We start from the raw sequence: 12,636 nt of genomic DNA on the forward strand, positions 1-12,636 counted from the left end.
GGGCTGTTGTTCTGCGAGGAGCTTAATTTACAGTAATTGCCTGTTTTTAATAATGAACCGATCTACTTGAGATGTCTCAATACCTGTTAAACAGTTAGGATGACGACTTAATTTCAAGATGCTGTTACAGATGTGGGTGTACTGACCTCAAGCTGTTCACATCGGCTATTAGGGGTGATTTCCATAGCAACGGTATGTTATGCTTAGGTTCCTTTCTGCAGAAGGGAAACTGAATTTTAAACTATAAATAAACTCGCCCTTAGTTAAATTAAAGCCCTCTCAATGAGAGGCGAAAGGAACGTTTAGCATATAAGTGACTACAAATACCTCCTGGTTTTGTGGGTTTGCAAGCTGTTATAAATCAGTCAGCAAGTTCTCAGTCCACTGTGACAACAGCACGTCCCGTGCTCTGACACAGCAGCCACTGCAAAGCCTCGTGAAGCCCGTAATGAGCAGCAAGTCAAACGAGTGGCATTTAAAAACAGGGGACTGCCCTGTTGATTTGTGACTTAGTTTTTTTTTGAAGACTATCAGTGCAGTGATAGATGATTAATCATCTCTCTGCCCTTCCACCTCTGCCATGCTACTTCATAAAACAGCAAGCAGAACAAATCTGTTTTGTGACGTTCTGAGGAAAGATGATCTGGAGATCTCTTGCAGCTTGTTTGTAAGGATTTGAAGCAACCTGGTATTTTGCAATTCTTTCTTTCAAGTAAAGCTCATGTTAATACAAAAAGTTAAAATATGAAAAAGTTGGTTAAAAGTCAAGTGAAGCAGATAAGTGGTTCTCTGTTTTTTTTTCTCCCAGAGGTGCTTAGTCCCCAGCACTCCTGTTTAAGGCTGTGACAGACCCTCCTGGGTGGGATGGGGCTGTCCTGCTGGGCTCCAGCTGCCCTTAGGGCTTCTGGTACCAGCCAAATGTTCTGAGTTAGGAGATGGGATTTGGAGGCAGTGGCTGCTCAACACCCTCCACTGGCTTGGCTGGGCCATCGTTGACAAGTTTCCCATTGCCTGCTGGAGTTGGGAGTAGTTGGTACCGGCTGGGTCAATGGGCACAGCCATCATAGCTGCTGGGATGGATGTGTGCAAGTGTCCAACACCTCATGCATTTGTGTTATTTCGAATGGCCTCTTTGGGAGCGAGGTGTGAGCTCAGTTCGGGCTTGGACGTGAACAGCTTGAGGTCAGTCCACCCCGATTCCAGTTCCCCCCGGGCTCCCTATCCAAGTGCTGACCTGGGCTGACCCTGCCTGGCTTGGGATCAGCTGGGAGCACAGTGCGGTGTGAATAAGAGGCACTCTGTTCTCCATCCCAGATACCTCTGATTACACTTGGTAGTCATGAGGCCAGATTTACTGGTACGCGCTAGCTGGTTTGCGTTGCACAATAGCTTAAACACCCAGGAAGCTCGTGGATTTGGTCCGTGTTTCCTAAGGATTGTGACATTCTTTCTCTGCATAAGTTCTCTGGCTTAACCTTAAATGTGATTTATAATTTATAGCTAACATGACCTCTCCCTAAAGACGACTGTAGGGCAAATGTTCTTAGTCTGCAAAGACAATTTTCCAGTGGGCAATCCTTAAAATGGTTCTGGCTTTTCTGTTGCATACTTACTGAAACTGTTGGACTGAGATGGAAAATAGGAAGTTTCTCCAGAGTCTGGACCTAATGCTGGTTTGTAAGAAGCGCAGAGCAAGGAATGCATCTGTTTTGCCCTGTTCAGAAGCTTTCTAAAAGCTTTTCTGAAATACTGTGAAGCATTTTGTGGGTTTTTTGGTCTGTTTCCTCAGTCTGCCATTATAAGAACACTTTCTCTTGCTAATCTGCTGCCTGAACTGCTCTTTGTTCAGGAAAGCCAGTCTATTTCTGTTGTAATCAGGGCTAAGAATTCAGCTGCAGGGTCACTTTGTGGTACTGTGGAGTTCACTGACCATGATTTGCTTCTGGCAGTCCTAGCTTTGGCCCCTTTACACAGATCAATGCCAAGCTAACCCCATTTATTGCTGCTGCTGAATCAAAACTCTGCTTCTCCTGTTTCATTTAGCTCAAAAAAGGCGTAATGCAAACAAGCACCGGCATCGCCAAAGCGCTGACGGATGGGGAAGGAGGGAGAGAGGCCCTTGTTTATTTTGTTGTTTTTTATTATTATTATTATTATTTAAGGATACTTAATAGTGGCAGGCTTCAGATGGAAGTGGTTTGCACTATATCGTTAGACTCTATAAAAATCAGTGCTTGTCACTGATTCTAATTTGCACGTGAGCATTAGAGCTTTTCTGGTTCTCCTCAATTTCCTTTTTGTTCAAAAAAATGCTTAAAATCTGCTTTCAACTGCTTTAAATCTACTCATATATTCAGATTTCCTCTGGATTTCATAGTCTCAATAAGTAATATTTTAGTTTGCTTCGTTTCGCCCTCCCTGCTGCCTTTGAGGTGATTCTCCACCCTTACTGCTGGGTTCCCTCCTGCCCTTACTGCTACCCTCGCCTCCTGGAAAGCGAGACTTGCTCGTGGCCAAATGAGACTGCTGTTGGTGGGAGTGAAGCGACTTAGTGCTGAACATTTTATAACGTTTGTCACTCTGACGTGGGTTAAGAGGTTTTGTCAGCACGAGCGTGGGACTATTGCGGCTAGCAAACTTTAGGAATGCTGTATATATATGTGTGCGATTGTGTGTATATATATGGGTATATTTTTGACTGTAGTTGTGACATAGCTCAATCTGCGAGAACGCTGGGATCCTCGGGACCCTGCTTGAAGCCTGGATGACAGGACCTTCACGCCGTGGCTGGCACCCAGCCAGCCTTTCCAGCTAGGACTGGCTTAATAAATTCCCCCAGCCGCACCTCATTCCATACTCCTGCTCAGGTGTGTGGCGCAAGGCACACAAATACCCTCGCAGATCCTCCTCCAGACTGGAATTGTGTCCTGTGCGTGAGGCAGCGCCGATGGAAATCATTGGATTTAGTGTTTCTGCTTTAAAAAAACCTACCCTTGCCACACAGCCTTCTCCTGCACTCCCCCAAACCTCCCTTGCTCTCTCCCTCTCTGCCCCAGACGAATCCTCTCCCTCCTCAGTCCTTCAGCCCCAGCGAATTGCTCGGCAGAAGGCAAGTGCTCGGCCAAATACATCTGTGGTGTCCCCAAGATGACTACCACAAGGCAAGTGCGCAATTCCAGAGCTGTTGCTAACGCTGGTGTCCTGCAGCCTCTGCTACTCCCACTTGTTTTGAGGCGCTTATTTTTGCAGTTGTAATAATTCACCTGCTCCTGAAGGCAAGCTTTTCAGGTGTTTCTTCCAGGGGGAGACCAAAGCCTCTCAACTTAAGTGTGTGTGTGTGGCAGGTTTTTGTTGTTATTTTTTGTTTTTTGATATTTCCCCATGCTTCTGCACACTCGGAGATTATATGACTCCATGTTTTGCCTGACCTCTTTACTGCTTTTTGGAGGCTCTGTTGTTCCGAAAGGGAATGCTTCACTTTTCCCACTCCCAAGATTTTGCAACTCTGCCTCCTTTTCCTGCCTTTCATAGGAACAGTAGTTGTGGTTTTTGACTGTCCTTTCATGTGCTACGGTTGAGTCATTGCCTTGCAATGGTTTCTTCCATTTTACATGTGTTGGTTGGAATGTAGAGGGTTTTTTAAGTAATTATTATTGTATTTATTACTCGATTGTAGCTGATGGCAGTTCTACACCAGGCACTTTCTCCCATTTTTCTCTATGGCACTCTCATCCCTAACCATAATTGGAAATACTACTTTGGCAAAATGCCTTTTGTTTTAAGTGCTCTTTTCTTGGTGTGTCATTCTAGCTCTTGTAGGTTAGAGGAAAAATCCGTTTCTCAGCATTTGAGAGCACTATTATTTGATGCCAACAGAGTCATTCAGAGGACAGGGCTCCTGTCCCATATAACGTGGAGCCACGAATGTCTCATTTTAGAGTCTTCCCCGACCTCATGCTCGGAGCATAATGTGGGAATCCTGTCAGGAATCCTGTTCAGAAAACCACAATTTCAAGCCTACCTCTGTTGGGAGAAGGGAAAAAATGTAATTCAGCAGAACTGTAAGCTGGATTTTGGCATGCTAGAGCCTGACCTGTTTTTAGAAGTAGATGGGTGTCAGGTAGGTAACGATGCTGTGTCCCTGTAAGATTTTGTTCAGTCAGTTCAAGGGAACTTTTGTAAAGTTATTTCATGCCCCCAATCTCTGCATGGGCACAGTTCATAGGAGAAACTGCTGTGCTTAGGGGAAAAAGTGTCTCCCCATATCTCCTGCCTGTAAGCAAGGACCGAGGCCTTAAAACCTTTTTTTTTTTTTTTTTTTTTTTTTTTTGTTTCTTTAATTAGATATAGGTCACATTCTTTTCAGATGCTTTGCATAAAAATCAGGTTTTACCCATTTCTATCCTTAGAAATAAAACTGATTTTGCTGCATTAAGTGATTATATTTTAATACCAGACACTAAATTCCTGTATCTTCTCTGCATGTAATTATTAGATATTAAAACAGCTCTCTCTGAAAGTATCTAAAAATATATTTTAAGATCCTATGGTCTTGATCCTCCTGTAAAGCATGTAGTTTATACTTGTATCCCCCCCACCCTCTCCCATTGTGGAAGCCAAATGTACTTTAGAGTTGTCCGTTCCAGCCTGGAGCTGCTTTTAGAGGTGGTTTGCTGCTATCAGCATGACTTGGTCATCACTTCTTTAGATGCTCAGACTTGTGTGGCTTTAGCAAGGCAGTGTAGTTCTTTTTCCTCCTTCCTACAGAAGATTTCCTACTGTGTTAACTTTGAAGGAGAAGAGCTTCACATAAGGCTTCCTGGCTCCCGTGTGAGTTGATCTGACAACAGGCAGCCTCCCCAAGAGGGCTGGAAGGGAAGAGTCAAGAGAAGGGTCTACCAAAAGAGGAATTTTTGTAACTAATACTCACCATGTTCAGCTCTAGCCTGTGACTGTGTGTGTCCTGTGTTGTCTAGCTTATTTTGTATGTCTGGTTTAAAAGCAAAACAGCTCTGTAGGCTTTAAGTTTGGCTTTCATTTTCTTGATGGAGTTGCCTGTTGCTTCTTTATTTTTCTTCAGTTTGAGCTGTCTCTCAGAATCATCTAATTGCGATACTTCTCTCTTGCTGCCTTCTGGGTCACAACACGGCTATATTTAGTCTGAGTTTATCTTAATGTGTCTTTATTTCTTGCTTTTCAGTTTTAATGAAATGGGATGTACGTCGAAGGCCATAAAAGCAAATAGCTAGAGAAAGAAAGATGGGCATTTCTTGATGATTGACAGCAGCCTTTTCTGTTTCTTTAAACTCTTTTGGATACTTTTGTCTGAATGCTGGTGATTTGTATGTTAGTAAAGACCAGAGAAGCACAAAATCCGGCACAGAGCAGCACACGTGCTCTACACAAATATGTGCAATATAAGATTTTGGCCAGTGTTTCAAGTTCTGTGTGTGTGTGTGATCCACTGTGATGTGGGCCTTTAGATTAAGCTTGCAGAGTTACTTAGCAAAGGTCATTCCGTCTGAAACTAGTTATCTGGTTGCTGCATCATGAGGTTGGAGGTTCATGGTGGCAGCAATGGTGGTGCAGAGCACATGGTCATATAGATCCGTGGTTAATCCTTGTGGGCAAAAATGCTAAAATTAGCTGCCAAATGGATGTGTTTATCATACAAGCTGTGATGACTACTTGGAGAAATCCCCACAGGTCTGAAAACAATAATAATCAAAATTGTATTTTCTTAGCCTTGGATCCTGAAGTATCTTTTACACATAATGGAATCAAATGAACCAAATCTAAAATATGCTTTGTTCATCTGCCATATGGTCGTCATCTTGCCAAGCACACTTTTTGCCTTCCAGAGCAGAATCCTGTGTTCTCCTTTGCTCAAATCATGTCCTTCATGATAACCAGAAGAATTACAGCTTGACTCCAATAGTCACGTGGGCACCATTACTTTTTGTTTCTTTTTTCCCCCTCCCCGCCCCTCCAAAGTGTGTTATCGGGGCTTAAGAAAACCTCTGAAAAACAGAGGAGTAAACTAAAAATCTTGCTTTGTGCTGTTGCATTAAAGAGCCCTTTAGTTTAATTGTGGCTCTGCGTAGCTTAATTCAGGCCATCACCCCGTTCCTGCGAGCTGCCAGAAAGCGTGCGTGCTCCTTGGAGGGAGCCGGCTGCTGGCCGGGGGCGCAGGGTAGGCAAGTGCCTTGGTCACTGATGGTGTGGAGCAGAGCTCCCTACCTCGTGTGCCGCCTTCACAGCCCACGTGGGCAGCCCTCAGTTGTGGCGGATCCCTCGTGCGGGTGTTTTTAGCACACGCCCGTTTCCTGCTCCGTGGCACCAGGCACCTGGGATTGCTGCGCCGCGTGTCCCTAGGCCTTAAGTAACCCGTGCGCGTTTTGAAATAGCTAATGATAAATAATAGGATTTCTCTCGTGACTCTGTTTGGGCTTTTTCACTCTCTTGCTTGTTATGAAATAATGTAGGCTGATAATTTTAATGAGAATTACAAGAGGAGAGGAAAAAGTTCTAACCAAGCCCGGAAATGCATGGGATCGCATTGGAGCCGAGCGAACGCTTCCTATTGCAGTCTGTGTTTGCGAGGACTTCTGAAAAGCCAGTCGTTGCAGTAAGTTTTCTATTGCTGTTTGTGCTGTCCTCCCTCTTGGCGGTCGCTGGGCATACCATTAGTTTGCAGTAGGAGGTCGGTCTCGAGGGCCAGTGTCGCTGCTTTGCTCAGCTCGACACCGGTGCTGGGAGGAAAAGTGGAGGGAGAGAAGTAAAACCCAGCAACTAGGCACGGCTCCCCATCGTCGTCACTCTTTTTCCATAGTGTTGCATGGCATCACTGTTAGCGTGAAGGATGAATAATTTAAGCTTCCAGCTTTATGCTATGTTTCTAATTCTGTATCAGGCTGAACTGTAACTGTCAAAAGTGTGGTTCTGTTTGCATCTTTATTTTCAATTACATCATTATTAAAGTATGGTTTTAAGGCCCTTTTGTGCCGTTTTTTTCCTGAAGTTAGGCTGTGGATGAGCTATCTATCTGCTTTAATGTTTAGTCTCGTAATTACTAAGTGGATGCAGTGTCTTCAAAATTACAATTCAGCCTGAGAATATTTTATTATTGGTTGCAGCCAGAAACATCTGGAGAGTGCTTAGAGCTCTTGTGTATTGCAGCATTTCATATATACAGTTTTATTATTTCCTTATATTTTTGTCCCTTTCCTTTCACTTTTTCATATGGCAAGAAGAGCTAATAGAGGGGATTTTGTTTTGCTTTCCCAAATTCCAGCGAGGTGATTCCAGATAAAGGTCTTAAGACTGTCGGAAGTCTGGTTTGCTTGTTCAGTCTGAAGTTGATGGTAATCTGTTGATAGGTCCAAAAAATATGCATCTTCTCTAGATGGGTCAGTATTATCTGTTTCTCCTCCTAGGCAAATTAATAAAACAAATTAAAAAAGCGCTAAGGAAAGCAGGCGGCTGGCTGATTCAAAGGGAGAGGCTATGTTTTTCATCACCACCCTTTCAAAGCCTCTCTGAATCAAAAGAACCATTGGATTGCGAAGGCAAGACCTATGCCACACCAGAAGCTCCCAGTTCAGCAATTTTCCCAGGGTAAAATTATAACTCATGTTTCCTCAGCACAGGCTGTAACTGGCAGCGTTCCTTCTACTTCTAAGGGTGAAATTGCTGGGGGGAGAGCAGACACCTAATGCGCCTCTGGAAGTTTTACAATGGGTGTTAGCCTCGCGTTGTGAAGAGGCAGACGTTCTTCTGGAACGCACCCAAGGGCAGGTGCTACGCAAACTGTACTGCAAAGTAACTTTAAGATAGTATGGGCTTATTCTTGTGCAGTTTCTGAATCAAACGTTTTTAAAAAATCAATTTCTCAAACTCTGACAGCTGATGCCAATCTCCTGATCATCCACTAAAGTCTGCGTTTCTTTTTGCTGGATTTCTAAAATCTTCAGATACGTGTGCAATTCATGATGTTAATCTCTGTTCGTGCACTGATAGAATCTTAACTTGCAAAGAAAACAGATTTTAGCAATGCTTGTTTTTTTTGGTGTAGCTTCTCATCATAAGACTACAGGACGAATTGCAGGCTCCCTACAAGAATGTAGTCGGCGTTTCCTCTGCCTCAAATTTTGACGTCATCTTTAAGGAGTTGTTTAGCCTTGCACCCAAATGTACCAACATGGTTCTGTCAAACAGTGGTATCCTTTTAAAGTCAGGAGGGAGTGTTTTTCTTCAGCTTTTCTTATATAAAAACTTTTACAGAATACAAATACAATGCATGCTAAAAGTGCATAAAAAGCAACGCTTTGAATAAATTGACCAAAACCTCTGACAAAAATGACTGTATTAATAGTAAACACCCTTAAACTACAGAGTGTTTAGCTTTGACAGTGGGAGGTGGATTCCCATGTCCAGATACATGCACAGCTGTGTGTTAGGCAGGAGGTGAGGACTCTGGATGAAGTCCCATGGCATGTAGCTGTGTCCCCTGCAGAAGTACTTGCAAGTGTCAGCTGTTACCGTGCAGATGAAGTGGTCCAGGGTGTTTGAGCTGCTGCTGCTGTTGCTGCTCACCAGAAGTATTTTACTGGGAGAACTGGTCTGTTGTCCCGATGCTTTGCCAAAAAGGTGAAGCTTTCTTTGTGTGCTTGCTTTCATATGAAGTGCAGGTAAATTCATGCTGCCTCTGTTACCTGAGGTCTGATAGAGGCAAAAGGAGTGACCTATTTTTCAGCTTTAAAGGAAAGTAAATGAAACTGTCCTCGGGGCAGCAGAAACAAAGACGTTTGTATCAGCTGTAGTGTTGTGGGCAGGGCTGCCAGCCTCTTCAGAGCTCTTTGGGCCTTGCAGCATCTTTCCCAGGGACTGCTCATCTTATTAAGTGTTTTTTTTTTTTTTTTTTTAAAAAAGTCAGAGGCTCCAAGATTACAGAAGTCTTCACTGAGGCCAAGGGATCTGTTGGTGGCTACAGGCTTGTAATAATTTGTGCTGCATCTGGTAGCATCCATTCTTTTTCGAGGATAAAGCGCCTGGCGTTGTGCTTCTTGAAACGTTTTGGCCTTGGCGTGTGTGGTTAGGGAAGGCTCAGGCTGGGGGTTTAAACTTTCTTCTGGTTGCTCCTAAATCAGTTTTATTGCCAGCTCGAGTAGGAGCCTGTGCAGAAAAGGCAAGCTCCTCAAGGAACAAATGGCTTGAAATGACAGGTACCTGTGCCCTGCATGAGACGCAGCACGGCAGCTCTCCTGGCCTCTGGTCTGATGTCTTTGTGCATCTAAACTGTGCTCTCCAGTGCGGTTGCAGGACGTTTCCACCCCATGCATGCTCGGGAGGCGTAATCACCCACTGATTATACAGTGTCGGGTGGTCACTTGGGTGTTGCGGAGCAATTGGGAACAACTTTCAAATCCGGTTTTGCTTGTAAATTAAATTGCCACTTTTCCCGAGTAAGAATCAAACTGGTAGCAAGTCTGAAGGCCTTAGTCCATTATGAAACAGTGTGGGGAAATCTGGTCTGGATCCCCACATTGTGTGTGGAGATACATAGACATACATGGATACATCTCCACGTTATTTATATAAAAGTATATATTAAATTGTTATCTAAATTACAGTGAGTTGGATATATCCAGAATTTCTTGGTAGGGGTATGTGATTAAGGCAAGTCCAGCCATATTTACTCCCTGTTTGACCAAAGCAGAGAAGGTGTAATACAACAAGGAAGTTGGCAGTGGGGAAGGAAAGAGTTGTATTTTAGGAAAGTGCTGCCTGAATGGAGTCGATTCAGGCATTTGTGCTGGTCTCAGCTATGCTTAGGCTTAGCCAAACAAGTAAGGGTCTTGCTGAGTGATCTTCCATAAAGAGTAAGAATTTGCAGCGTGTCTTGAGGCACAAATTAAGCTTCTGTTTGCAGTTTGAAGGCTTAGGTGAATCTTCAAAAATTTTGCAAGTATGTAGAAAGATAAAGAAAGTATCTGTAAACTTGACCTTTTCTAGATTTTTTTTAACTCATCTTTACTACAGTAATGGTTTAAGCATAGCCCCTCATTTGACTCCTGCCCATATCATTTTTAAATGCCTTTTCTCGGGTTAGACTTTCTTAAACTCCTGGTGTGCAGTTTCTGCTAAAGTGGTGGGTAGAGCTGTTCTGCTGAAGCTTGAGTTAATGTGCTACAGACTTGGCTACTCCCCACCTGGGGGTTGTTACTTTCAACCTGTCTTTAGCAAGTTCCTGTCCAAGGCCACCTCTAACTGTCATCAGTCTCCAAGTAGGCAGCTGCCTCCAGTCAGCATAAATACCTCATTTCTATGGGGCTGCTTTTGGTTCTCTGCACTTGCAGCGTTAGGTCCTGGTCTGCTCTGAAATCCCAGCAAAGCCCATTGTGACAAGAAAGTGCGAGCAGATCCTGTCACTTGAAGCACTGAGCCAATGTACCCGCCTACGCATGCCTGGGCATCCTGTGAGCAGCCAACGTGTCGGATGTGGATGAAGGAGAAGGCTGTGAGCAGCCAACGTGTCGGATGTGGATGGAAGCTCTCCCTTCTTCAAGGGACAGAGCCAGTGCTTCTCCCTAGGGCCAGCACCTCTGAGAGCAGGAGGAAGGAGCAGTTCAAACATTCTTGACGGGTAAGCGCTTTAGTCACAGTTGTTGCCGCAGTGGTTCAGTGAGGTCCATCGTTGCCTTTGTAGGCTCACTCAGTATTTGGGTATTGCACAACATAAAGGCAGGGAGATATAGTTCTAGTGTCTTTCTAGGGTCTTCAGGAAAAGTCTTCAGATAGTGCTTTTTTATTATTTTAATGGCCTGTACCTTACTTGCTGAGTGTGATGACCTGTCCATTTTCTTGGGCAGTCACTTGGCATTTGCCTTCCTAAAATTCTTGGTTACCTGAATTTCTGCAAACTTCCTGAGCAGTGGGAGTGAGCAGCTTGGACAGAAGTCATTTTTTTGCTATACTGGAGTGCTTCAGCCTCTCGATCTCTCCATTATATTTGACTATCTCGTGTGGAGTATCTTGACCCTCCATCGAGATGTCATTCAAGATATCAAATAAAGCTTTTTCCTTCAGAAGTCTAAAACAATACTTCTGCTACTACTGCTGAATCCCAGGGAAGCATATATCTTTGCTTACTATGGCACTAGATTGCATCTTATAGTGTTCTAGACCTGTCCCTCACCCAACACTTGAATACAATTGTTTTGAAGTTGAGATTAATAAATGTAATTTTTACTGTTTTGAGTCAGCAATCCTAATGCTCAGCAGATGCAAGGGAAAGAGAGAGATTGTACTGTGTTATAGTGCATCAAGCATGCTTTGGCGAGGGAAAATGATGTGTTTCTTGCTGTTGTTTTGCAGACCCAATGGTAGCAGTACATGCCAACAACCTCAGAGAGCTACTGGCCATCAGTGTAAGACTGAAGAAGTAGAAACAAGGGCATGGACGCACTCATGTATTTCTGGCCCAATCTAGGGCTCACTCTCTGTGCTTTGGAGAGAAGGTGAAAAAGAAGAGAAGGCACTGATGGCATGGGTATGCCTTAGGGGAATGAAACACAGATCACATTCTCCGGCATGAAGCTGTCTCTGAAGCCCCTGTGGGACTGAGGGCCACACTCACCCCAGCACCTTCACCCTAATGTCATTTATGGCCATAGCCAGGCACTGCCATGTGAAGAAGTCACCAGTTGGTAGAGGTGCCTGGGAACTGGGTTTTTCCCCTCCAACAGAATGAGTGTCTGGGCTCCCTGTTCACACAGCTCAGCGTCTCTGCATGCTTGTTCCTCCTTCCAGAAGTGGTTTGTTCTGTACTGATACTGTTTACATTGAATAAATGCTTCCTTCAGCCTCTTTGTTGTGGTGACTTTTTGCTGAATCAGAAAAGAGGGGGTTACTTATATAAGCCTTGTGGTGAGAGATGATCAGAGTTTTTTTCATGTTTGATGTTTATTTTGAAAAAGTGAGACTTCTAAATGAGGACATTTTTGCAAGACTTAAATGTGAGAGAATGATACTATTCCTGATTTGGATGAGAGACTTGAACCTGGACTCCCACATCCCCATGGTTACCTCTAAGCATCAGTCTGTTTACTTCAGGGTCAGTATGCATGACTGTCCATGAAACTTTAAGAGTTTCTACTTTGTGCCTTAAACTTCTGAAAGTTTTCACCTTGGAGAATTTGTTTTTCATCAAATGAGTTGCATGTATCCAAAGAGGACTCTTCTACGTGAGGTTGATGTATGTTAACTGTTGTTGCCACTTTAAGTTGTTTCTGGGCACTGAGCTTTTGTTACGTGAAACACAGTATTTGTGGTTTTCTGTCATTAAAAAAAATACAGATCTGATGCACTGCAAATAAGCTAGGCATGATTATACTTTCTGATATTCAGGGTAGATGAGGGAAGTCTGTCCTCATCTCCCTCAGAAGATCCAAGGAATTATGAAGTAGCCTAACCATCCTGTGATGCTGTGATGTGAAATATGTATCTTCTGGGGTGGAGGTTCAGCTCTGATAACCGAAGGCTCTGTTAGCTAAGCTGGGCTTCTTTGGATCTTGAGCTGTGACAGAGCATCCAGCAATCCAAGAATCTGAATACAGATGCTATGCTGTAATGAAT

The 12,636-nt window shown here is 43.8% G+C and overlaps 1 protein-coding gene across 5 annotated transcripts in view; it reads left to right on the forward strand.

The window, feature by feature from the left end:
- The window catches only part of KCTD1 (potassium channel tetramerization domain containing 1), a 99,020-nt gene that overhangs the window by 46,815 nt on the left and 39,569 nt on the right, over positions 1-12,636 (forward strand). The window contains exon 1 of one of the 5 annotated variants that reach the window (XM_088526666.1): positions 11,517-11,704. The exons of the other annotated variants lie outside the window; for them this stretch is intronic. Within the exon in view, the coding sequence (XP_088382792.1) occupies positions 11,657-11,704 (48 nt within the window). The 5' untranslated portion in view covers positions 11,517-11,656. Of the gene's footprint in view, positions 1-11,516; positions 11,705-12,636 lie in introns of those variants that run through there. 5 annotated transcript variants of the gene reach the window in all.

Source organism: Tinamus guttatus, unplaced genomic scaffold (assembly GCF_059628265.1).
Source record: "Tinamus guttatus ecotype Peru unplaced genomic scaffold, ASM5962826v1 Tinamus_guttatus_pri_ptg000249l, whole genome shotgun sequence".
Classification (NCBI taxonomy): Eukaryota; Metazoa; Chordata; class Aves; order Tinamiformes; family Tinamidae; genus Tinamus; species Tinamus guttatus.